At 42.6% G+C, this 26730-nt stretch overlaps 1 protein-coding gene across 1 annotated transcript in view; it reads left to right on the forward strand.

Annotated features, from left to right (window-relative positions):
• LOC126162892 (loricrin-like) overlaps positions 1-25610 on the forward strand; it is a 55526-nt gene extending 29916 nt beyond the window's left edge. Inside the window, exons 2-4 of the mRNA XM_049919701.1 lie at positions 946-1041; positions 11046-11703; positions 25224-25610. Coding sequence (XP_049775658.1) covers positions 946-1041; positions 11046-11703; positions 25224-25236 — 767 coding nt within the window. The 3' untranslated portion in view covers positions 25237-25610. The remainder of the gene's footprint in view (positions 1-945; positions 1042-11045; positions 11704-25223) is intronic.
• The last annotated feature ends 1120 nt before the right edge of the window (positions 25611-26730 follow it).

Here is a 26730-nt window from a genome sequence, read left to right on the forward strand (position 1 = left end):
TTCTCTGATCTGACGAGGAGCGGAATAATTGGAAGACGTTGACAAAATCAAGTGACAGGATGTTAGGACACGTATTAAGACATCAAGGAATAACTTACATGATACTAGAGTGAGCTGTAGAGAGGGAAACCAGTAGGGGAAGACAGAGATTGGATTATGTCCTTCAAATAGCTGAGGACGTTTCATTGTATGGGACTGACGAAATATGATTGGTGTGATGTAAACAGTAATGCCTTCGTAGCCGTGAAACATCATGATATCAGTTTGCGTGTTTAAGCAACGCAAATATGGAAGAATTACGACGGTTGATCCATTGGTCTCACCGACATGAGTTCTGTGAGTGGTATACGCACTATCTGTTGATTTTCCTCCTTTTAAAAGCTAAAAATATTATTATTAAAGCTTACAGCTACAAAAATCACGAAAGAATTGAATTACGGCTAAGCTTTACGTGATATGAATAAGAAACAAATCACTGCTTTTCTGCATATCATAAAAGGAATCATCCGACATATTCCTGTAGTGATTTAGGGAGACAAATATAAACCAAATACGAGATGGCTTGATGGATATTTAAACTGCTCTGCGTCTGAGTGTGAGAAAGTTAACCAATATGCCATACAGTTCTCTGAAAAGAAAAGTTACGTTTTGTTTGTTACCAAAATATACTTCGTATATCAGCTTTATTCTCCTTATCTTGTTAAGGTCTCTCCCAAACATAAATGTCTCCACAAACTTTTTATGACTATTTGTTTTGGGTGTTGGTAGAAGTCAAAATCCATATTAAATCTCATCTCTAGCTCGTCTTGGCGTATTTAAGCGTTCGGACACAATACTGCTCTTTCTTCCTTTTATTAACCCTAATACTTGGAATAGTGATAGTACATCGTAATAAACAGGCTTAGAAGAAAATGAATTCATCATAAACAACATGGTGTTTTTCAGGTGGAAATGATGCTGAAGTAATTAGTCAGCAGCCACCAGAACCTCAGCGAGGAACTGTCGCCGATTTCATTAAGTCGCGGGCTGACGCCGTTTCTCGTAAGTATGTTTTTTATATGTGAATGAGTTATATTAAGGAAGCATCTTCTTGAAACTATCCTATAGGTAAATACACTGTATCGACGAAATCAAACTAGTGAATTCAAAGACAACAGCGTAGATGTCTTACTTTTGCGAACGTGGTGGTACCAATGAGCTTCTAGCAAAAACCACAATACTATAAAAACATTTTACAAACTGTCAAGTAAGTATTTACCTTTGATGCCCATAATTGCAGTGCTGTTCTAGTATTATATTAATCTGGGAGTCAGTGAGAAACTTTCCCGCTTTTAAAATAATAATAATAATAATAATAATAATAATACTTTGAATAAGCGTAGCCGTTGCGACGAGGGTAGTTGTGGGGAATAAAGAGAAAACATCTTTACAGATGAACCGACGATGTGAAATAATGCTCATGAAGTTACGATACATCCCTTTATAGACATTCCTATGTGTCTAAAAATGTGTTTTGCATTCCAGCGCAAAATCAGTATTCAATGTCAGAAGACTGTTAAAAATCATTTCTAATGATACCTCATTCAGCCCTGTACGATTAATATGTATTGAAAAAAAGGGGTGTTGATTTGAGAAATAATATATATATATATATTATTTCTAGAAGCGCATGTCGGGTGTTTCAAGCGTCAACTTCGCGTCTTAATATCTCGGGATGTAATGGGAATATACATACAACGCCATTGTGTATGTGCTTTGTCATGCTATCGATTGCTAAAGAAAAAATATAGGAGGTCCATTTAAAGAAACGTAAGTTTGTGTTAAAAAACAATTATGCTTTCGTTTTAGAATGTTTCCAAATATGTACATTCATGGGCCCCAGCCCTACATTAATACCGGTGAAAGTCGTTTTCCAATAGCTGTTATTGTTCCAGAGATATTTTGGGTGGACGAGATAGCTGGGACACCCTATATACACTCCTGGAAATGGAAACAAGAACACATTGACACCAGTGTGTCAGACCCACCATACTTGCTCCGGACACTGCGAGAGGGCTGTACAAGCAATTATCACACGCACGGCACAGCGGACACACCAGGAACCGCGGCGTTGCCCGTCGAATGGCGCTAGCTGCGCAGCATTTGTGCACCGCCGCCGTCAGTGTCAGCCAGTTTGCCGTGGCATACGGAGCTCCATCGCAGTCTTTAACACTGGTAGCATGCCGCGACAGCGTGGACGTGAACCGTATGTGCAGTTGACGGACTTTGAGCGAGGGCGTATAGTGGGCATGCGGGAGGCCGCATTGCTCAACACGTGCGGCGTGAGGTCTCCACAGTACATCGATGTTGTCGCCAGTGGTCGGCGGAAGGTGCACGTGCCCGTCGACCTGAGACCGGACCGCAGCGACGCACGGATGCACGCCAAGACCGTAGGATCCTACGCAGTGCCGTAGGGGACCGCACCGCCACTTCCCAGCAAATTAGGGACACTGTTGCTCCTGGGGTATCGGCGAGGACCATTCGCAACCGTCTCCATGAAGCTGGGCTACGGTCCCGCACACCGTTAGGCCGTCTTCCGCTCACGCCCCAACATCGTGCAGCCCGCCTCCAGTGGTGTCGCGACAGGCGTGAATGGAGGGACGAATGGAGACGTGTCGTCTTCAGCGATGAGAGTCGCTTCTGCCTTGGTGCCAATGATGGTCGTATGCGTGTTTGGCGCCGTGCAGGTGAGCGCCACAATCAGGACTGCATACGACCAAGGCACACAGGGCCAACACCCGGCATCATGGTGTGGGGAGCGACCTCCTACACTGGCTGTACACCACTGGTGATCGTCGAGGGGACACTGAATAGTGCACGGTACATCCAAACCGTCATCGAACCCATCGTTCTACCCTTCCTAGACCGGCAAGGGAACTTGCTGTTCCAACAGGACAATGCACGACCGCATGTATCCCGTGCCACCCAACGTGCTCTAGAAGGGATCTGTCCCCCACTGAGCATGTTTGGGACTGGATGAAGCGTCGTCTCACGCGGTCTGCACGTTCAGCACGAACGCTGGTCCAACTGAGGCGCCAGGTGGAAATGGCATGGCAAGCCGTTCCACAGGACTACATCCAGCATCTCTACGATCTTCTCCATGGGAGAATAGCAGCCTGCATTGCTGCGAAAGGTGGATATACACTGTACTAGTGCTGACATTGTGCATGCTCTGTTGCCTGTGTCTATGTACCTGTGGTTCTGTCAGTGTGATCATGTGATGTATCTGACCCCAGGAATGTGTCAATAAAGTTTCCCCTTCCTGGGACAATGAATTCACGGTGTTCTTATTTCAATTTCCAGGAGTGTATATATATATATATATATATATATATGTGTGTGTGGAAGTGTGATTACGCATGTCAATCACATCGCGATTACGGGCAGCATGGGGTTCACGCCTGAGCCTCAGGACGTGCGCTAGCAGCGCATGTCGGGTGTTTCAAGCGTCAACTTCGCGTCTTAATATCTCGGGATGTAATGGGAATATTGCGATGCAATCAATGCCATTGTGTATGTGCTTTGTCATGCTATGGATTGCTGAAGAAAAAATATAGGAGGTCCATTTAAAGAAACGTAAGTTTGTGTTAAAAAACAAATATGCTTTCGTTTTAGAATGTCTCCAAATATGTACATTCATGGGCCCCAGCCCTACATTAATACCGGTGAAAGTCGTTTTCCAATAGCTGTTATTGTTCCAGAGATATTTTGGGTAGATAAGATAGCTGGGACAGTTCTGCTTCTTCAACTGCTACAGGCTCCATAGAGATTACTGTGACTTGTACAAGGCATTGCATACTTAGTGTTACCTTTCATGTATAGTTTAGAACTAATTGCACATGGAACCACTGAGTGTGTAAAGTTATCATGACACTAAATCTAGAGTCCACCATGTACAACTAAATAATCATGCCTCGTAAGCCCTCTTAGTTCCACTCTTCTTGCTCAAACCCTACCGCGCATAGCTAGTCCCAAACAGAATTATAAGAGTGCTGTCGATTTAATGATGCGCAGCACGAAAATATGGAGTATATTTCATGGAATAGTTACCTCTGAGAATTCTAAGGCAGATGTCATCTTCGCTTTGGTTTTCCTTCTTGGGGATGACACTGCATGACTCCTCTATGCAGTTGTGGCTACCTACACCCTTCTCTCAACATCATTTACACTCCAGTCCACACTCACACCCACCGCGCAGAACTCCTGCTTAACATATACAAGACCACTTCGTCCAGAGTGGTATAACTGTCGTAGTCACAGACAGACATATCAGTACCGAAACTGGCGGAACAGAGGTTAAGAAACATTGATATAATAGCCTACCTATCGAGTTTTAGGTTTTTCGTGTTTACTTTAAATCGCTAACGATGAAATTCGATTTAGTTTCTTTCGAAACAGCGTGGCAATATCCTTCGCTGTCCTTGCCCAATTCGATATTAAATTCCATCTCTAACGATCCCATTCTCGACTCTGTGATAATTAAAACCTGATCATAATACTTTCATCTAGGTCAGTACCTAGTGATCTAGCCCTCAGAAACTCAGTGATATTCCTCACCCCGCGTTCTTCCTCTAGAACAGGTCGTCCGACGCTGTATCCAGTCACATACCAATCAAATCTATCAATATCATCCACCCCAACAGCTGTACGCATCATCTGACGTTCTTGTAAACTGATAATTACTTCTTTGCCACAGGTGACTCGCCAATCAAATTGCCACACCAAAAAAACAATGACACATAAATCTCTGTACCGCAGGAAAATGTTGGGACTGATGTGAAAACTGCGCCATACAAAGTGCCTGACACAGTGTACATAAGCTCTTTTAAGCACAAGAAACCATACCACTGCGCTCCAGTGCGTGTTCTCTCGTACCCTCTGTGTACTAACTGTCAATCTTAACAAAGCGAACTTCGATACTTTCTTATTTCCTAATGATACAAACTGACTTTAGATCACAAAACTGAATAAGTACTATAAAAATTAATAAAAATAAGAATTAAAAAGAAATGCATCAGAATCGTTCCTTGACCACAATCATTGCAAACTGGAGCCTTCTTAGTAAAACGTCACTGTCCTCAAAACACGAACGTCTGTGAAGTTTATTTTGCTAAACCGTGTAACGCTTCTAGAATCCCGATTTTTCTGAATCTCACAAAACCTACCAGCGAAATTTTCTCCAACCAATCTAGCAGCTCATCTTCAGTGTTCAGCTAGATTTCCGAATTTGCCCTCGCCCAACACACCCATACATCCACAAAGAATCTAGCCGGCTCATGTATCCCCGTGTTAATCATATGTGTATTCTCGCTACATCTATGTTGATTAGGAATTCCTGCGCCCCACCCATCTCCTGTTACAACAGCTCTGTGTTTGTCTACTTTAAAGAAGCCTACAAGTATTTGTGGTATGTCCGTCTAAAGCTCCAGCCTAAGGCACTTAGTAATCATGTCCGTCTTTTTCAATTCCTTTTTCCAGTCCCCATCGTAGGTCAGAATTAAAAGTACCATCGGAACTGTACCGTCGAAAATCAGGTCCGATAACATACCCAAAACATCTCCTTCCATCTGTCTTCTCCTGTTCAGTTAGGACGTCACATTCCTAATCATATTCTGCACAATTTCCAATAATCACTCCTGCTACATCACACCTATTTCATGCCTTGTTGCAACTAGTCCTTCTTTAAATCAAAATTTTGCTAAAATATAGACCATAATTCTAGTCGTTGCAGAGACACTACTTAATTCTTACAACCACCTAGCCAACTACTACATTGAGAACTTGGAGTAAAACTTGATTATGAGCTAGTATGCAACCTCCTCTCCACCCCCGCGATCTACTAAGCAGTCAACATTAATAGGCTACAGCCAATGAAGCTGGTGATTGTACCTCTCAGATATCATCTACTTTTTTTAGACACCTGCCCCTTTCGTTCGCATTTCTGCATACCTGAAATTCCATCACCCACTCATACTGTACATTTACAAATCTAAGATTTAAACCAGATGTCCCACTTTTTCATTTCTAATTCTCACCCAGCTCTGCTCAGTGGCAACTTGTACCTTACTCACTTCACATCGTATCCCAACACAACTTCGACAAAGACCATCTTTCTTAACCCGAACTACATCCTGATATCTATACTGACTATAAAATCTCATGTTCCATCTCTCATATAACCTCCTTCCTTTCCCTCTCCTCCTCCTTTTCTTAAAATATGAAAGGACTGCGTCCTTAACTTTACTATTATTGACCCTTTAACTGCTAGCTACGACCTAACATACCAGCACACAATCGTCGTGCCTCCAGTACTATATACATGCAGGGTGATTCAGTTGTCCCAACCTCTGGGTTTTATGTAACCTGCAATGCGGTCAAAAACCGCATTTGAGATTTTCATATTCTCTCGCTCACTACGTGCAAACTGTTAGTTCTACATAAAAAATTAACAGGGTCGTCTTGCAAGAAATTTAATGAAGCTAAATGTTGTACTGGCGTGTTTTTTGTCTGGTTTTTGAGCCATTAAAAAAACGCATTTTAAGGTCACTTTTGTACATTTTCCTCGAATAATTCTAAAACTACAGGCTCTGGTAGCTGAGGTGTACAATCACCAGCTTCATCGGCTGTAACATATTGATGGTGAATGGTTAGTGGGTTTTGCGGGTGGACTAACTCATAATCTAGTTTCAGTCCAAGTGTATGACCGTTGTAGTTAGGTGGTAGCAAAAAATTAAATATTGTCTCTAGGACGACCATAACTATAGCCTAGATTTTGGATAAGTTTGATTTAAAGAAACACTAGTTGCAACAAGAATTTTTTTTACTAATGATTTGTACATATCGTACGAGAGGAGAAGAAGATCTTGGCCGTGGTATCTAAAAGTGTTGCGGGTTGTAAAAAACCCCTGGGTAGGGGCAGCTGAATCACGCTGTGTATGAAACGGGAGCTGGGAGTACCAGGAGTGCTGACGTTGGATATATCCGTTCCGAGGTTTTCAAAGTAAGCGTGATAACACGTCATTGCTTACAGTGCGCTGGGCAGTTTAAAGGGTTACTAGTTGTTCCTTGATGTGACTCAGATTGCAGAAGTGGCGGTTTGTTGACCTCGTGGCTTGCTTAGCATTGTTTCATTGTATTTGAAAATGTTTATATCCATGCTGTCAGACGAATAAAGAGAACGTATTCTCACGGGAAATGTTAGTGAGAATGAGGTTTCTCTTCCTTCGTCTCAAATTGAGAATACTGTGCCTCCGGTTTCTCATCTTTTAAATTTCCGGGACTGGAAATTCTTGCATACCTTCCACTTCCAGAAGTACAACTGACAGAAATAATGAAGATAAAGATGATGTTCCCGCATTGTGTGCTGAATTACAAGTTAATGGATGCATTGGACAATTGCAACGCGCTACTTTACTCACTAAAATGATACAAATAGCTCTATTTTCACTGCTTAGACATGTCAGTGCTAGATTCCCACGTTGTTTACAAGATCATACGCGAAAGAATACTTTATTCCCTGAATTTCGTGTCAGCTTCATTGTGAAATCTTAGAAAAGAGACCACCAAGAAATGAAAGCATACGGAGTTCGTCGATTAGACATGGAAAATCCACTGTTGCTTCGAAAAAGGAACTTCCTAAGCGTTACTGAATCGTCAGTAAAACACAAGACGCATAAGAATATGCGTCAAATGCAGCGAGATGGAGAAAGGAAAGGAATCTGTGTGACTGCTATGAACACTGTGGAGGGGAGCTGTGTGTTTGGCCTTTTTTCGAAATACACTGACCCAAAAAAGTCGCAACACCAAAACATTATTAATGTAGGGTATTGAAATTTCTGGAATACATTTGTCTAAGGAACACATTTCCGTGATTTATATTGTAAGATCACAGGTTAATGTAAGCCCGAGATAAGCCACTGTAAATGTGAACTTCTGATACTGTAATAACCGTTATAACAGTCAGAATGTTGAATGCAAGCATATAAAATTCATGCATTTAGCTGTACAGGCGCCGGATGTCAGTTTGTAGAATGCAGCTCCATGGTGTTGCACCTGGTCGGTCAATACAGGGACGGTTAATGCTGTTTATGGATGACAATGAAGGTGACGCACTTTGATGTCCCTTATGCGCTGTATTGGACACTAGTCTCGTGATGGAGTACGCTAAGACAAGATGTCGTCACTCCGCATAGCATATTGGTTTACGACAGTGGTATGCAGGCAAGCGTTATCCTGTTGGAAAACATCCCCTGGAATTCTATTCTGAATGGCAGCACAATAGGTCGAATCATCAGACTGACAAACAGTTTTGCATCACCAGACCACAATTCCATGTATAGGTTCAGTGCGTCTGGTACGCAGACAGGTTGGTTACAGGCCCCCGATTCTGCTATTTCTAACCAAGACATGGCCATCACGTGCACGGAGCGTTATTCGCTCTGAAAACATCGAGGAGTACGGACGCATAGCACTGGGTCTCGCTGGGCGTTGGCTTCCTACGTTCACTGTGTGTTAACGTGCCTCAGCAATGCCTCTGCGACGTCTAGGTTACCGTCATCGCTGGCGGCGCAGTGTACCTGTGTATCGGAGCTTAAAAGCAATTGATATTGACTTGGCTGGACAATTTAATAAACAGCAATTAATTTGGAGGTCCAATGTGTTTCGTGGACTGTGTCTGAACTTCACTTGTGATGTGCAAGCAGTGTTTGGATACAGTACATGGCTGTCACTGGCTGTTGTTTGGGCCAATCATGCAGATTATGGTGGCCTTGAAGCATTTCCAGATGCCAATATTATTACATGTAAGACTTGGAGTATTGCTGAGACTACATGACTTATGGCTAAACAGCCTTATGGCACTCTTGTTCCTAGTATGCCTTTTGTTTTGTCTACCAGAAGAAAGAAGAAGTTGAATGCAGAAATCACAAAAGACCTTCACCCGGCCCTCCAATTAGCTCTCTAATGACACTACTGAAGTAGCAAACGGCGGTGTCTTGGGGTCAGTGGAATACACGCTACAGGAGGTCTGGCTCGGAGCAGGCATTGAAGCAGCAGATTTGTAACATTCGCTGTGTCACTGTGGTGACAACTGTTGCTCAGATTGCTGTTGCAGGTGCAGTACGACGTACCAGAACCATACGCCACACACGATGGTCTGCTCTCTCAGTAGTATCCGCGGGTGCCCGGAGCCCAGTGTTCTTGCTATCGTATACTCTGCTGACCACCGCTGGCAGGAATCATGTACAGTGGCTACATTCTTGCCAAGTGTTTCTGCAGTATGTAGCAGGAACATCCAGCTCCTCGTAGCACTATTACACGATCTCGTTCAATCTCAGTGAAGTGTTGATAATGGCGTCTTCGTCGCCATAAAGGCATTCTAGACTAACATCAACTCCTAACGGCCAATCTCTGAGGTAACTAACACTCACGACCGTAACACCGTGTATTTAAAGCAAACCAGATTTGCAGCCTCATAGTGGCGCTTCTAGTGCCACCCTTAATCGACTGGCGCGAAATTGGAATAGACGTCGTCTTTCAGATGTAGAACACACCTGCCAACTTTCGTCTGGGTCGCACAGCTCCTTCTTTGGTGCTGCGATTTTTTCCCGTCGGTGTATATCACACAAGAATAAAATTTCCGATTTGTGCTTCTTTGTAATGTTATCTAGCTTTCAGAATCTTCTAAAATGAAGAATATCCAAACTAGACTTAATTTTTTAAACAGGTAGGTGAGAATGAATGCTGAGGAGTCAGTGATGATAACTCAGCGTAGCAGACACCGGAGTACTCAGCGCGTATCGTACCCACAACGGCCGGGAGTGCGGCACGGAGCGGCTCAGCGGCACACGAATGTGCGGAGTGAAGCACACTGTGACAACGCACTCCTCTCTGAAAGGGTTAAGCCATCCCTAAAAAACTTGTCTTCATTCACTCACCTTCAATCGCAGGAAGCTCATAAGCGTAATAACTTACCTCGGACAACATATGTTCTCAGCATGTCGAACATTCCTTCCTTTAATAGCTCCATGCCCCTACTATACTTACCACATACCAATACACTTTGCAGATTTTTCAATAGGTTTTTTCTTCCAACATCAACACCACCCACCATCTAAAAATATTTCAAACCGTTAGATCTCTTTCCAATAATCTTCCACTACTGGCCATTAAAATTGCTACACCAAGAAGAAATGCAGATGATAAACGGGTATTCACTGGACAAATATATTATACTAGAACTGACATGTGATTACATTTTCACGCAATTTGGGCGCATAGATCCTGAATAGTCAGTCTTGCAAACGTCCCCATCTGTTTACCCAGGGATCGAGACGTGGCTGCACGATCCGTTACATCCATGCGGATAAGATGCCTGTCATCTCGACTGCTAGTGATACGAGGCCGTTGGGATCCAGCACGGCGTTCCGTATTACCCTCCTGAACCCACCGATTCCATATTCTGCTAACAGTCATTGGATCTTGACTAACGCGAGCAGCAATGTCGCGATACGATAAACCGCAATCGCGATAGGCTAAAATCCGACCTTTATCAAAGTCGGAAACGTGATGGTACGCATTTCTCCTCCTTACACGAGGCATCACAACAACGTTTCACCAGGCAACGCCGGTCAACTGCTGTTTGTTATGAGAAATCGGGTGGAACCTTTCCTCATGACAGCACATTGTAGGTGTGTCCACCGGCGCCAACCTTCTGTGAATGCTCTGAAAAGCAAATCATTTGCCTATCACAGCATCTTCCTCGTGTCGGTTAAATTTCACGTCTATAGCAAGTCATCTTCGTGGTGTAGCAATTTTAATAGCCAGTTGTGTATTTTAAAACATTTATCGCCATTTTTCAAAATTCTTTGTCCTGCTGAAGAGCAGTATATTTAACACCCATTAGCATTCAGGCGTGCAGTCGCGCGAACTCAATTTATTCAACTGCCATTTTGATAACGTGTTCAATACTGGATCTATTCTAACAAATTGCATTCCCTTTCCTCCAGCTACCAACAACCAAGAAGATACCGAAGCACAACCTGATCCGAGAAAGAGGAAGAAACGGACAGTTTGCCTCAAGTGTCTGTTGGGGAAGAAACTTGGTGGCTTCGGGGGAGGAGGTGGCGGTTGCGGTGGTGGCGGCTGCGGAGGCGGCGGGGGTGGTTTTGTCCCGGTCCCCGTGGCCGTACCTGTTCCCGTCTATTCTGGGGGCGGCGGCGGCGGCTGCGGCCATCCAGGCTGCGGCGGCGGAGGCGGATATGCGCCCAGCGGGGGCGGCGGCTGTGGATACGGTGGCTGTGGGGGTGGCGGCGGCAGTTACAAGCAGATCACCCAGCCAGTGGAAGTGAAGGTCCCTGTCAAAATCACTGTGGTACCAAGTGGCGGCGGCGGCGGCGGCGGCGGCTGCCCGACCGGAGGCTGTTATCAGCCGCCTCCTCCCCCTCCGCCCCCTCGTTACCCGCCCAGCGGGGGCGGATGTCCGACGGGAGGCTGCTTCCAGCCTGCTCCGCCTCCAGTGCACTACCCGCCCTCTGGCTGCGGAGGTGGCGGCTGCAACCCGCAGCCCCAGGTCTGTTCCACCTGCGGAGGCGGCGGGGGCGGAGGAAGCCACTCGTACAGCCAGGCCTCCAGCCAAGCGTCCAGCTCCAGCTACAGCTCCGGCTGGTAAGTCGTCCATCTGTTACTGGCTTTTATCCACAAACCCTTCCCACTTATAACTATATTTTAATCTACAGTTTCCCACAAGAAATAAGTGGTAGTTTCGCTACAGTCTTATAGAGCATAAAGAAAATCTCATTATAAGTTCAGAGCAAGCTAAGGGAAGTCGAATCGAGAAAAATTTTCTAGACAACCATAGTTCTAAAATGGCATAGTTCTAAAATGCACCGACTTACAGTTACGGACATCAAGGACGAGCGCGTGGCGGTGCGTGCGAGTAAACTAACACGCCACAGCTAGCACCTGATATGCTAAATAGTGCAGTAACTAACTAAACAAGCTGAATACAACGGTTCCTGCTAAACACACAACTCTACGCAAACCTTAAATTCTTATCTGCGGTTGCTTACGCTAGAGGAGAATATTCTGTAATGTTTGCTGGGTACAGCTTAACTGTTACACCAACTACTACCAACTACGCTGAAAATACGGTAATGTGCAACATCCACAGCATACCACAGCAGGAGTTTAATCGGACAAACCTGTTGCCTTAGCGGACAAACTTCCGTTTGCTCATTCTTGATTGGTTGTTGTTTTATCGCAGAACACTTGGAAGTTTCAAGTGGTCTACCAAAATAGAGACTGCCAACAGTCCTCTTCTGGAGTATTGCTGCCGGATATGAGATCCTTACCAGATGGGACTGACAGACGACATACAAAATGTTCAATGAGCGGTACCTCGTTTTGTATTATTGCCTAATAGGGGAGAAGGTGCCAAGAACATGATACACGAGTTAGGCTGGCATTCACTAAATGAAGGCGTTTTTCGTTGCGGATAGAGCTTTTCACGAAATTTCAATCATCTGCTTTCTCTTCCTGATACGAAAATATTTTGTTGATGTCTACATATGTTGGAAGAAACGATAATTGTGATAAAATAAGAGAATCAGAGCCCGCACGTAAAGATTTAAATGTTCGTTTTTCCCTCGTGTTATTGGAGAGTGAAACGGTACCGATATTGCTTCAAGGTGGTTCGATAAACCCTCTGACAAACACTTAAGTGTGAGTTGCAGAGCCGCGCGGGATTAGCTGAGCGGTCTTGGGCGCTGCAGTCATGGACTGTGGGGCTGGTCCCGGCGGAGGTTCGAGTCCTCCCTCGGGCATGGATGTGTGTGTTTGTCCTTAGGATAATTTAGGTTAAGTAGTGTGTAAGCTTAGGGACTGATGACCTTAGCAGTTAAGTCCCATAAGATTTCACACACAGTTGATTTTTGAGTTGTAGAGCAGTCATGTAGGTGCAGATTAAGTTGTAGATATGGCCGTAGTTCCACAAAGATGCGTTACAGTTGTTTGCAATATTTTACTCGATTCGACGTGCCGTCTGGTTTCCAGGCGTTATTATTGTTCTTCTCCACCCTGTGGACGAGACATTTACACCTACGGCGCTTGATATACAAGCCACATACCACAATAATAAAAACTGTACATCATGTCCCGCGAGCCACATAAGTTCATTTTCTTCACAGGTGAGAGTAATGGGAGTGGAAGTCAAGGGAACAATAAAGGCCATCTCCTGCCAAGGAGTACATAAGGCTGGGTTGCACCTTGATTGTTGAATTTCTAAGAGGAAGACACAGAAGTGATAGAAAATTTCCAGCCAGGAATACAAGTCCAAGTTGAACACTTATCAATACCAGATTTCTTGGATGATGGTGTCATTCTGACCGAAAGTAAAGAACGTTATTAGGACGAAATGTTGAATTCACTCTTTGGAACAACCATTCCCTACTCAACAGGGCAAATGGTTCAAATGGCTCTGAGCACTATGGGACTTAACATCTTAGGTCATCAGTCCCCTAGAACGTAGAACTACTTGAACCTAACTTACCTAAGGACATCACACACATCCATGCCCGAAGCAGGATTCGAACCTGCGACCGTAGCAGTCACACGGTTCCACACTGAAGCGCCTAGAACCGCACGGCCACCACTGCCAGCTCAACAGGGCAGGGCAGTGTATTATAGTATTCTCGCTTCCTTTCAGTGAATACTAGTGAGCTCTAAATGAGGTAAAGGGAGACGTGTACGGAATAGTTACTATTGAGCTACCAGTTATAGGAATTTGCTTTCTTCTTCTCACAGAGTCTGTAATTGTAAGTTGAAAAGCCCTATAAAAATAGTAGCGATAAGAAGAGTTTGCTAAGAAGAAGGTTGACAAATAACGATGGCTCGGTAGAATGACAGAAGAATTTTTCAATCAGAAAAGCAGAACCATGCAAGAACAGAGCAGCAATGATGAGATCAAACATAGGAATTTTTTAACAACCACTGACATTTAAAGTCTGCTGTTACCGATCATAATTTTAAAAAAAGTTTCCGAATTAGTAAGTATGGAGCACTTCATTGTGTTGAAATGCGGACTTTTCAGGGAATGGAAAAGGGGAAAGTGAAGGTATGCTCTCTACTAGAAAGATCAGGAGAGAACAGCACATTTATGGACAGAGAACGTATTATGTACAGATATTGTGAATGTAATAGTTGGCCGCGGTGGCCGTGCGGTTCTAGGCGCTGCAGTCCGAAACCGCGGGACTGCTACGGTCGCAGGTTCGAATCCTGCCTCCGGCATGGATGTGTGTGATGTCCATAGGTTAGTTAGGTTTAAGTAGTTCTAGGGGACCGATGACCTAAAATGTTAAGTCCCATAGTGCTCAGAGCCATTTGAACCATTTTCTTGTGAATGTAATAGAAGACACAGCATGAGAACTGCTAGGTTAATAAATCTGAAGAACTTGTCTTCGTGGTATGCTCTAGATATATGCAACGGAACGAAGTCATGAAAAGAGCTAATGAGAAAGGAAAGGTTTCATACTGCAAGGCTGTCGGTGTGTGAGACGAAGAGTTTCGAGAAGCTTTTAGGGATGGATGGAATGTGGTACGTGTAAGAATGATGGATATGAGTACCACAATTTATACCCCGAAATTATGTCTGACCTGTTAGTCTTTTACATGATTAGTTAGTTTATGGATGAAGCTGTTTTCATCAGTCTGAATATAAGGACGCCATTCCCACATTAATGTTTATGCCTTTCTTACAGGGTGACAATTATTGAACTATATGAAAAAAATCGTCGTAACTTCTGAACGATTTGCGTTAGGACGCTCAAACTTCACGGTTGGCCGCGGAGCATGATGGGAATTACTATGCGCATGCACGGTTTGGTTCAGCAATGAAGACCACACTCATTTGTATGGGTTCTTCAATAAGCAAAATCGGAGCATTTTGGGGACAGAGAATGCGCATTTCGCGTTCGAGAAGTCTCTTCGCCTTCAACAAGTGAATGTGTCGTGTGCAATCTCCAGTCACGAATAATCGGAGCGATATTGCTTGGTGGCACGGTGGCTACCGAACGGTACGTGAAGGTTTTGGAAGATGATTTCATCCCCATTATCCAAAGTGACCCTGATTTCGACAAGATGTGGTTCATGCAAGACGGAGCTTAACCCCATCGAAGCGGGAAAGTGTTTGATGTCCTGGAGGAGCAACTTGGGGATCGCATTTTGGTTCTAAGGTAGCCAAAGGCCTCTGGTTCAAGATGGCTCTGAGCGCTATAGGACTTAACATCAGTGGTCATCAGTCCCCTAGAACTTAGAACTACTTAAACCTACCTAACCTAAGGACATCACACTCATCCATGCCAGAGGCAGGATTCGAACCTGCGACCGTAGCAGTCGCGCGGTTCCGGACTGAGCGCCTAGAACCGCTAGACCACCGCAAAGGCCACTGGTATGGGCTCCAGTGGCCGCCATGTTCTCCAGATCCAGGGGTACAGCAGTAACCCCAAAACCATAGCTGAGCTGAAAACAGCCATTCAGGAGATCGTCAACAGTATCGATGTTCCAAGACTTCGGCGGGTCGTGCAGAATTTCGGTATTCGTCTGTGCCACATCATCGCCAACGATGGCAGGCATACCGAACATGTCGTAAGCTAGAACCGAATACCTGTAGTGACGTTTACATGTTGAATAAAATGTGTGGACGCTGTAGTTTGTAACTACTTTACATTTTTTTCATATAGTTCAATAATTGTCACCCTGTATGTAGGTACAAGCATACAGAAAAATGCCTCAGATGGATCACTCGGATCTCCAAGCGATGATTCTCATTCGAAAACGAAGTAAATGCCAACCACTGTCTACGTCATCATACCTTCTTGCTCTTCCTCTTTACAGCAGTAGTCTGCTCAAAGCTGCAACCGCAGCAATTCCTGCCGGGCGGTATAAAAAACGTCGCCTGCCACCAATTAAACTAAACGTGTTATTAGCGATCGTCTTTCGTAACCTGCTGCTTCATCAGCCTCTTTGCGCCAGCATCCTTCTTGACGTTTTCCCTGAAATCCATTTAGTACTGTTGATCTTCACGGCTCGTCGCGTGTAGTCGAGTACGACTGCTTCATAACTTACACATCCGTGTACTACCAGATTAACTTTCTGATTATGAAACTCTTGCCCGTCTTCGCTTTTTAGAACGTGTTGGATTACCTTCAGTTAAGTAGTTAGATTTTTAAATCCCACCCTTTCCAAAAACCGTATCCTGGACAATATTCACTCGAAATATGTCATGACAAACACATACTTGCATCCTGAGCTTCTGTACCGTTAATGCAGAACACTTATTGAAACTTACCTTGTTTTAATGACGTTGAAAAAAACTACGCAAAAAAAATATTGTAGCTATAAATTTATTTCTAAATAAACTAACAGAACAATCACATGGTGAGTGACCCCTTTACGAGTAGTTCCAAAAACTCGACTAACTGTAGAAAACGTAGAAAACGAACAGGAATCTGTTAGGAACAGGTATCTACCGTACCATACTTTTTACCTAAACACATCTCTCACAAGCTGTGTTCCTAACAGCGGGACGTTATTATCAAGGAACTGTGGGGACTTTTGTAGAGATCTGGAACTCTTTGTCTTCTGAGGCAAGGCATTATTCTGCTGGAATAAGGAGTAGTTTCAAGCATCAAGCAACGGGTGGCATTCCGTCGCGAGAGTTTCCCTTGCATGACATAAGTGCTTGCTAAATTTGTAAAGTAAATTGAAGGAAATCGCCTTGACGACACCATTAATAACAATATATTTATGAATATTTTATTGTATTTACACACTGTTAAAGCCAACGTATCACACCTAATACATATGGTTGCTAACAAGACAAAGCTACACTTGGAAAAGAGAATTATTATTAATTGTAGTTTATCAACGAAATACTAACACCTTTTCATGCTGTAAAGTGCATGTGATTGATTAATGTTGTCCTAGCATTGTTATTAATATAGACAAAAAATGTGAACACACATTCCAAAATGTGTTGTGGTCTTTTGATGCAACTCTTGACGCTAATATGTTCTGTACAAGACCGTACATATCTACATAACTACTGCAACCTACATACATTTGAACCTGACTACTGTTTCTAAGCCTTGGTCTCCCTCTACAATTCCTCCCACATTCCTACTTGCAATAAAACGTGACGAAAATGTTTTTGTGAAATTTGGGATGTGTATCATTGCTAAACACAAGAAAAGCAATGTTCAATATACCACGTCTTATTACGGATATTCTCCACCAAAAAAATTATACGTATCTTGTGTAATCCATGGTGCTGCTTCTTGATGCTGACCTAGGTTCGTTTTGATGTTGCTGCATCGCCACTTGGGATTCATGCAATGGATTCAATAAGTTTCAGTACTTCATGTTCACCATACATTTTATTTCGCACACTAGATGTTCGGTGGCGAACTTACAAAGTTTGACTCCATGCTGTTGATACAAAATTCGCTCGAAGACTGGGTTAAGACTGGCTTAAGAGTAACCTAAAACTGACTTATGGCGGCGTACAAATCGCCTCTATTTATATGATTTCAAACAATTACTGTCATTTTTACATATTCACTTTTGCATATTAACAATTAAAGTTTATACATACATCTTCCCAAATTACATAGAAAATTACATGGAATAACAGTGAACAATTTCATACAAAGACAGGAGAGGACCTGTTTCTATTAAGACTATAAATTACATGTTTTATCATTGCAACAATATATATCGTTAATTTGCATATTTTATTTTAATGACTTAAAGCTAAATCACTTTATTATTTTCAGGTGAATAGAGCTATTACTGTTATTGAATGAAAATCCTGGATTCAACTAATTAAATTTTTCTATAAGCAAAATTTTACATTCCTATATGGTCGTAATTACAGTTCTATTAACTAACACCAATGAGAACATAAACATGTTTGGTTCTGACTGAAAAATCGTCGTGACATATTTCTGTTAGGAAAGTAATCAATTTCTGACATAAAAAGCCATAAAAATAGCTGTCTCTCGATGACGTGAAGTATCAGAACTTTAATCGTTAATAACTCCATAATTACAATAGAAAATTTATTCCTACTATGTGCCTGCAGTTCGTATTGTGTGTAAATTACGATGGTACATTAGTTTTTAATCCAATATGTTTCCTTCATGCTATATGCTGGTGAGGCCCAATGTAAAAAATGTCAAAACAACAGTTTAAATTAGTGTAAATTACTAAGTTGCTGCACGAAGAATCTTCAGTTATTCGAATCCAGATACCGAGCGAGGTGGCGCAGTGGTTAGCACACTGGACTCGCATTCGGGAGGACGACGGTTCTATCCCGTCTCCGGCCATCCTGATTTAGGTTTTCCGTGATTTCCCTAAATCGCTTCAGGCAAATGCCGGGATGGATCCTTTGAAAGGGCACGGCCGATTTCCTTCCCCATCCATCCCTCACCCGAGCTTGCGCTCCGTCCTTAATGACCTCGTTGTCGACGGGACGTTAAACACTAATCTCCTCCTCCTCCTCCTCCTCGAATCCAGATAACCAGAAAAGTGTCTTCTTCATTCCATATATTGGTGAGACACAAGGTAGACAAAGTCAAGGCAACAGTTTAAATTGGTGTAAGTTACTAATACTACATATATGCCCTCTTCGGAAGAGTGGAGATGAGACTGGAATAGGATACAGGATTCCAAAAGGGGTTGTGGTGTTATATGCTCTTACTTCCACTACCAAACTGACGATCTCGATGCCTCAGGATGTATCTTGTCCATTGATTCTTACTTTTAGTCAGTCTGTGCCACATATTTAATTTTTCCTCAACTCGATTGAATGCCTCTCATTAGTTACTTGATCTACCCATCTACTTTTCAACATTCTTCTCTAGCAACACATTTCAGGCTCAAGACTCTTCCAGTGTGAACTTATTATCCTTCTTTTTTTCACTACCATACGAGGGTACACCCCATGCAAGTACCTACAAAAACACTTTCTAACGTTTACGTTTGCATTCGGTGTTAACAAATTTCTCTACACCGGAATCGAATTTCTTGCTGTTGCTACTCTGCATTTCATAACTTCTGTACTTCGACAATCGTTAGTCACTTGGCATCAGAAATAGCAAAGGTCACATACTACATTTTACATTTCATGTACTACTATAATTCTGTCAGCATCACCTGATTAAATCTATTTTTTAATTTTGTTGGGTGTTCGTCTAACACCTCTTTTAAAGATATTATCCATTTCGTTCAACTGACCCGGCAAGTTCTTTGCTGTCTCTGATAGAAACTGAATCTTATTGGGAAACTGCGAAGTTTTGTTTTTGTCCCCGAAACCTTCTTCCCTTTTCAAACTTTTACAGGTTCTTCTGTATTTCTTGCTCAAAGTCCAGATTGAATAACATCGGCGAGAGGCTACAATCCTTTTTTACCCCCTTCTCCTTTTCCCTTTCAGGGCCTTCGGCTCTTATACGAGTCTTCTTCTGTAGTGGTCAATCCAAGGATTGGTTTGCAACAGCTACAATGGCAGCTTGTCTCCATTCTGAGCGTCTTTCAGTTTTTCTTTTCATTTCTTTATAGGTGTTACATCTTTCACGATTTGATCCATGTACCTCAGCCGTGGTCTTCCCCTTGGTCTTTTTCCCTTGACATGTCTCTATATGATTGTGTTCAGGAGTCCTTTATGTCTTAATAGATGGCCTGTAAATTGCACTCTTCTTTTAACAATGAAACTCCAGAAGCTTCTCTTCTCACCTGCACTTTCCAGAACCACTTTGTTTGTGACCATGTCGATACATTTTATTTTTAGCATGCGTCTATAGCACCACATTTCAAAAGAATTTAGCTTCTGGTCTTCCTCTGTCCCGAGCGTCCATGTTTCACACCCACAGCATGCCACACTCCACACATATGATTTCAAAAATCTTTTCCTGATTTCAAGGCTGATGCTCTTAGACGTTAAGATGTTTTTCTTCTTGTTAAAGGCAGTCTTTGCGTGAGCAATTCTACTTCTCACTTCTGCCTTGCTCCTTCCAATGCTGGTAATATCACTGCCCAGATAAGTGAATTTATGAACTTGTTCAAGCAGTTAATTGCCTACATGATCTTTTTCGTCACATGCCATTACTTTTGTTTTTGCTTTATTAATTCTCACATTATATTCTTCCCCCATAACTTTATCCATTCTATTCAGTGGGACTACAAGATCTTCTTCACTTTCAGCTAGGAGAGCTATGTCATCGGCATATCTTATCACATCTATTCGTTGACCATGAATTACTACACTTGTCTGTGAATTTTCTCTTACTTTTTTCAGCGCCTCTTCAATGTTTAGGTTAAAGATAACAGGGGTAATACGCAACCTTGTCGGACACCTTTCCGTATCTGCACCTCTTCTTGTTTTGTCCGTCCACAGATAACTGCTGTCTCGTTTTTGTACAGGTTCCATATCATTTTTCTATCTTTATAGTCTATTCCTACTTTTTTGAGTACCTCAAACATCTTACCCCATTTAACAATATCAAGATGTTACGAGTACACGGGCTGAAAAAACTAATACTCCATATTAAAATTTTCCAATTAATTCAAGATCTATTGTTGCAACAGTGTACATTGAGTACATGAAATGATGACATTTACAGATCAATAGCACAAGCGGTTCTGAGCTACCAGGTATCGAACCATGCTCAAACACCCATATTAGAATACAGGATGTCAAATCAAACACCTTTCAGCCGTCTAATTTTCAAACATATTTTATTATCCCACCAGTTTCGGCGATTTACTACTCCATCTTCAGGCCTCTGACCGACGTGCAGGAAGATTCCACCTCGGTTCTGTTCAAAACAGGAAATACGGCGCAGCCTCGTACACATGGCGAACACTGTCGTGGGATACGTTATGCCACGACTTCTCGACCTGTTGACGTATTTTGTAAGAGTTGTTGGTTGACGAGTCGCACGAGTCACTTCTCGTCCCATCATATCCCACACGCACTTCATTGGAGAAAATTCCCAATATTCTACCAGCCAGGGACGTTGCTGCACGTCTTGCAGAGCACGATGAGTTTCATGGGCAGTGGGAGGGGCGTCCCTTCCAAAACACTAAAGGGGAACGAGAGTTGTAGCTTATCGTACCCCAGACCTTAACACCTGGGTTGCGGCCAGTGTGTCTAGTGAATGGGCTTTCACGGTTTGCTAATACCACCCAAGGGTGAATGACGGAAGGTGTGGACCAAAGGGATTTGAGGCACTTCATTCACTGTTTTTTTTTTACAACACACTTCTTTATTAATAACATTGATAATACTTTTAAAAGGAAACAACGCAACAGGCCTTGTAAATCGCCTAACTGCATAAGTGAACTACTAAAAATAGTAGTTAATATGTTTAGAAACACAATAAACTTCAACTCAGACATAGCATTCAGTTGTTTATTAATTAATTAAATGTCTGTTCAAAGCAATTTCCCCATACAATCAACACAACTTGAAACCAGACTTCAATACAGTTCCTTGCTATTAAATGTCTGCATAAGTTAATGGCCATACAGAGTAACCTCTGAACAACAATTCAATTGACCTGAAAAAAAAACACAACCACCTAAACCATGTTTACAGAATTATGGGAAAGAAATGCATATACACGTTCTGTTTAGCAAATGAACCACTTTCGGCCTGAGCCACCAACAACACAAGTCGTTCTCATTACCCACGTAGAGCCACTCCGAGGTACTGGAAGCAAAACATAAGTCTTCCACGTGTACACCAAAGGCACGGTTTCCCAGACTGCAAGCCGTAAGAAACCAGTCAACACGCTCCCGCCACCAAGTACTGGAAGGCGTCGGGCTAGTAAACAACGCCCGCTACGGTGGGCGGGCGCGACTACGTAACTGCTTAGCACAGTGGGTCGGTTCCTCCCGCAGCCTCTGCGAAGACCGATGGCAAAATTAATAAAATTAGTACCACCTGTGACACAAAGGCAAGCAACTCACCAACGTAATAAGGACATAAATTATTTGCATATACAACGTGTCGAAAACAGCTGTCTATCCACAACTTCCAGCACCTCAGAGGACACCACTTAACACAATTAATTCAGAATCATCTAAACATACCGCGCAATCTGCGCAAATCCACATAAACTTCCTGTGCATGAGCAGACTACGCTTAAGATAAGGAGTACTAGCTTAACACACTGTATTCAGAGTCATTTGAACATACCGCGCAATCTGCGCAAATCCACATAAACTTCCTGTGCATGAGCGCACTACGGTTAAAATAAGGAGTATTAACTTAACACAACATACTACTTCTAAATCTCCGGGTGACTGGCCTGGACTCGTGAAATGGATCTACCAACACATTATCATGGCCAATAAGCCGCCTCTCCACTTGCGAGGCACAAATAGGATATGTCCTGCAACACACTGATTAAAATATCTAAAACAGTGTTCGTTACAAGATTAACACTCAATGTCACAGGGAAACATTAATCAGAAACAGACATCGGTTCGTTACAATAAACGCACTAATTACGTGGCTGAAAAACACAACCAAGTCAGTGGCACACAAAAAGGTCAGCAATAGTAAGGCCCTTTATCATTTTCCCATTCAGAGGGGCTTAAAACAATAACACTTAAGCAGAGAAGTATGAATGCATTTGAGCAATTCAGTGACTAACAACAACTAAGTTTTTAAATGCAGAACACAAGTCCTCACAGGATAAACGCGGCCTTACGCAATGGACTCCTAATAGTAAGGTCAAGCGCCCAAAGCACACTGCTCAATAAATACACCACAACACTCAGTAATCGACAGAACGATGGACACTGAAAACAAAATGCTGCTTATATCCAAAGCAACTGTGCTCGCAATGGCATCACATCAGTCACAGAGCCATGGAAACGAGAATGTAGTCACTAGAAGCAAACGGTAAATCCATCATAAACAAGGAAGCAGCCTGTTCCCGACAGCATCAGCGCCTCTACTCACCAAGTCCGCCGCAAACGCCCAAACACAACCAGGTAAGATGGCAAACTTCCCTCTTGCCACCACACACGGCGTCGGCAGACACGGCTTCACGCTGCGCGCACTACTGCCTCTCTCATTGGTTCTGCTCGTCCTCCAAAATCCAACTACTCGACTGTCACAGGTGCCTCGATGACTTCCCCCACTTCTCTCTTTCCTCCGCGATACAGCGATAATGTTATACGCGGTACGTTCGATAGATCAAACCCGAGCCGCCACGGCTCATCTAGAACGAATGTACTCTACGAGACAGCGCTCACCACGTCTACGTCGTATGCTCGAACGACCATAGCTTAAGTGCAGGTAGAATCTGCTTCCATCGCTGAAGACCAACGCGAGCCATTCCATCTTCCAAGTGATCCTCTGACGGTACCAGTCGATCCGTGAACGTCGATGCCGTGGCGTGAGTTTAAGACGGGACAGATACGTGCTTGCCTATAGTCTCACTGCTAATAACTGACTCGCAACAGTTTGTGTTGACACATCTGATCTGACAAGCCCTCTTATCTGTACTGTGGTAGCTGCACGATCCACCCCTATTTCCCTTACTATACAACGATCCTGGCGGGTGTATGTGCTGCGTGGACGTCCAGAACCTCATCTATAGCTGTGATAATATTCATGTGACCCTGATAAGATACTCGAGAGGCCACAGTTTGACCCCTTTCAAACTCGCTCAGTAGGCTGCATGAGGCACGAGTGCGTCTCTGTGGTAAGACTGCCTGCTCATTTCACACGAGCCTTCTGGTTGCGAGCATTCTCTAGTAAAGGTTAGATACAGACGGTGGTCTGATAGCTACGCCACTATGCTATCTGTTGGCTGGCAACGCTGAAACCATTATCAGTACACCTACTGTTCCCCAGATGGCATATTCCATCATCGGATATAATCGTCATCGTCTTTCCAGGAGTACTAATTCTTTTTCCGGCTGTGTAACTGCAGTCCAATTTGTTTACAATTCGTAGGTACTATTCCTACGTACAGAATTTCAAAGAATGTGTACCATTCGATGTTATCAAAAAACTTCTCTAAAAATAAAAATAAATGACATTACAAACTTACAAGAAATATTAAAATAGTGATATGTCGTTATGTAGGATACTTCTTAAACGCATTTCTTGCTGAAGTAAAGCAAATGAACATATCGTATTCAGTACACCGTACATATCCCATATTTGACCAATTCTCCCTCCTCTGGATGTTGATCTGTTCATTTTGAGTAACCAGTTTTGGCACTTGCACAGCACATTCATATCTTTTGGCCAGTAGTGCAAGCGGTTGAACTAATTTTCTCTTGCTTTTAATCTCATCCTTTATCACTTCCATCTTCCTCAGTGTCTGGTTTTCCTATAACGGTGTGTCCTTTTCAGCGTTACTGTGAATCACATTTCCGGCAATATCCAACCTGGATCAATATCAATATATGTGTCTGTTATCATTCTCTTCACGTGCAACGTTGTTTTAGTTAATGCATTATGCAGCGAGGTAAGAAAAGGAAAATAAAGAAAAACTGATGTAGTAACCCTATTTACAACACATCCTAAACTTATGAAAACTAATACATGATATGACAATTATTAAAGTAAACATACAAGTCCTAATAACTAACAAAGTATCGTTGAAACTAAAATAGACTAAAATGGTATCGAATGTCAGCAGCTCATACATGTACGAAATATCACCATAGAGAATCAACATATAAAACATAATACAACTAAGAAAATATGATTTTGAGAAACTAAAATCTTTTTTCACTTGTTTTTCTCTGGTAGAAATGGAATCAGGAATCTACAAACGACTTTACAGCCCCACTTTAGCAGCAAATAAAGATAAATCAACAATACTTCTCTATCATTCATGAAGCCATGATCGTTTGTTCGGAAACCATTTTCTGATAGTTGCTCTTTACACACAGTGGTGATTCTGAAAACAACAAATGATTGACCTAATCGCTTTGCAGATTATATCGAATAAGATACAGTTGGAGTTCATACGAAATACAGCGCAATATGCGAACAAAGAACGGTATCTCCTACAACAGAAATTCTTGTTAAAATATTTGAAGAGTTGAAACGCACGACCTGACTAAGATATTTTCATAAGCAATTTGTTTGTTTGTTTCAGGAGAAAGAAGTAATATTCTGCACCTGGAGAGCTTCACCATGGACGATGCTTCACATCCGGACGACTCTAAAAAGCACTGCCTGTTTTCTGAACAGATACTACTGAACTTAGAGAATCGTTCCAGAAGACTGGAAGTGGACACTGCCAAATTGTTAGTTGATGTAATTCCTCGACAGACCTCCGAACATACATCAAAAAGTGTTCTCAAAGAAACTATTCAGCTATTATACAACATCCGATTAGCAGTGACACTATATTTGATTAGCGTTCTCAATAATAATAAAATATTTTTTGTGTGAGTGACAGGGAGTCAGAGACTAAGACTGTAACCGCACTATCAGTGTTGCCTGCACCTGAGACCTTAATTATGAATTTGTTAATAATCCAAAGTAATCCAGAACGAGATTTTCACTCTGCAGCGGAGTGTGCGCTGATATGAAACTTCCTGGCAGATTAAAACTGTGTGCCCGACCGAGACTCGATACTTGCCCGCGAAAGGCAAAGGTCCCGAGTTCGAGTCTCGGTCGGGCACACAGTTTTAATCTGCCAGGAAGTTTCAATCCAAAGTAAGTTGAAAATTTCATTCTGCTAAGAAAAATAATGTAGCGCATTGTGTATTTAGGAGGTGAAATAGTATAAGAACTGAATAAAAATATTAAAAATGTATAACAAGTAGTATGATTTCGTTAAAAGTTGATAATGTACTAAATTTCCTATCTACTACACAGAGCCTTCAAAGGACGCTTAACATCCGTGAAACGCCTCGTATCTTTGCTTCTTGCATAATTTAATATATAGTTCACTCAGCTGATTAGAAAATGGTGAGCAGGTTATGTTGTTTAGGAACCAGAGAATTCAGTGAATACTGTGCCTCTGCATCAGCTCGCACTATGCCACAATATTGTAAACATAAAAACCGGCAAAAGAGTGGAGTTAACTGCTGTAGCTGCTATTAAGCAAAAAATACAAAAGTTTTCAAAAGTAAAAAGAAATGGGAGGAAGAGGTATAGTACTATTTTGCTTTTTTATGGTAATTACCTCAATTACAAGCATCGAATTAGAAATAGCAAAAAAAAGTAAGTTCGTTTCAAAATCAGAATTGGGCCATTCTTGCCTAGGTATAGTACTCTGCGAAATAGATTATTCTGGAATGAAAATACCTCTTGTGGTGTGCTCTTTTATGGGGGCGACTAACACGTCATCCGGAGGGCGTGCCTTCAATGTTAAGTTGCGGAGTAACGCGGAAAACAGTAAAAAAGGGCTCGGGCTGGGACAGAATCACTGAAATATCTACGAACAGCTTCAAGTTGTGAAGCATAGGATCCGACTAAGCTTCCGAAATTCGTGTGGAATTAGCACAAGTCACTCATGTGACCCTGCATGGCTGACATAAAATTTGTGAATGAAGTGGTGTGCGCGCACCATTCCGTTATATAGAATCAGTGGAGCAAGATAAGTCGAGAGTGATACGTGACAGAATGGCAGGAAATGGCTATCGTGTTTGGAC

Source organism: Schistocerca cancellata, chromosome 1, assembly GCF_023864275.1.
Source record: "Schistocerca cancellata isolate TAMUIC-IGC-003103 chromosome 1, iqSchCanc2.1, whole genome shotgun sequence".
NCBI lineage: Eukaryota > Metazoa > Arthropoda > Insecta > Orthoptera > Acrididae > Schistocerca > Schistocerca cancellata.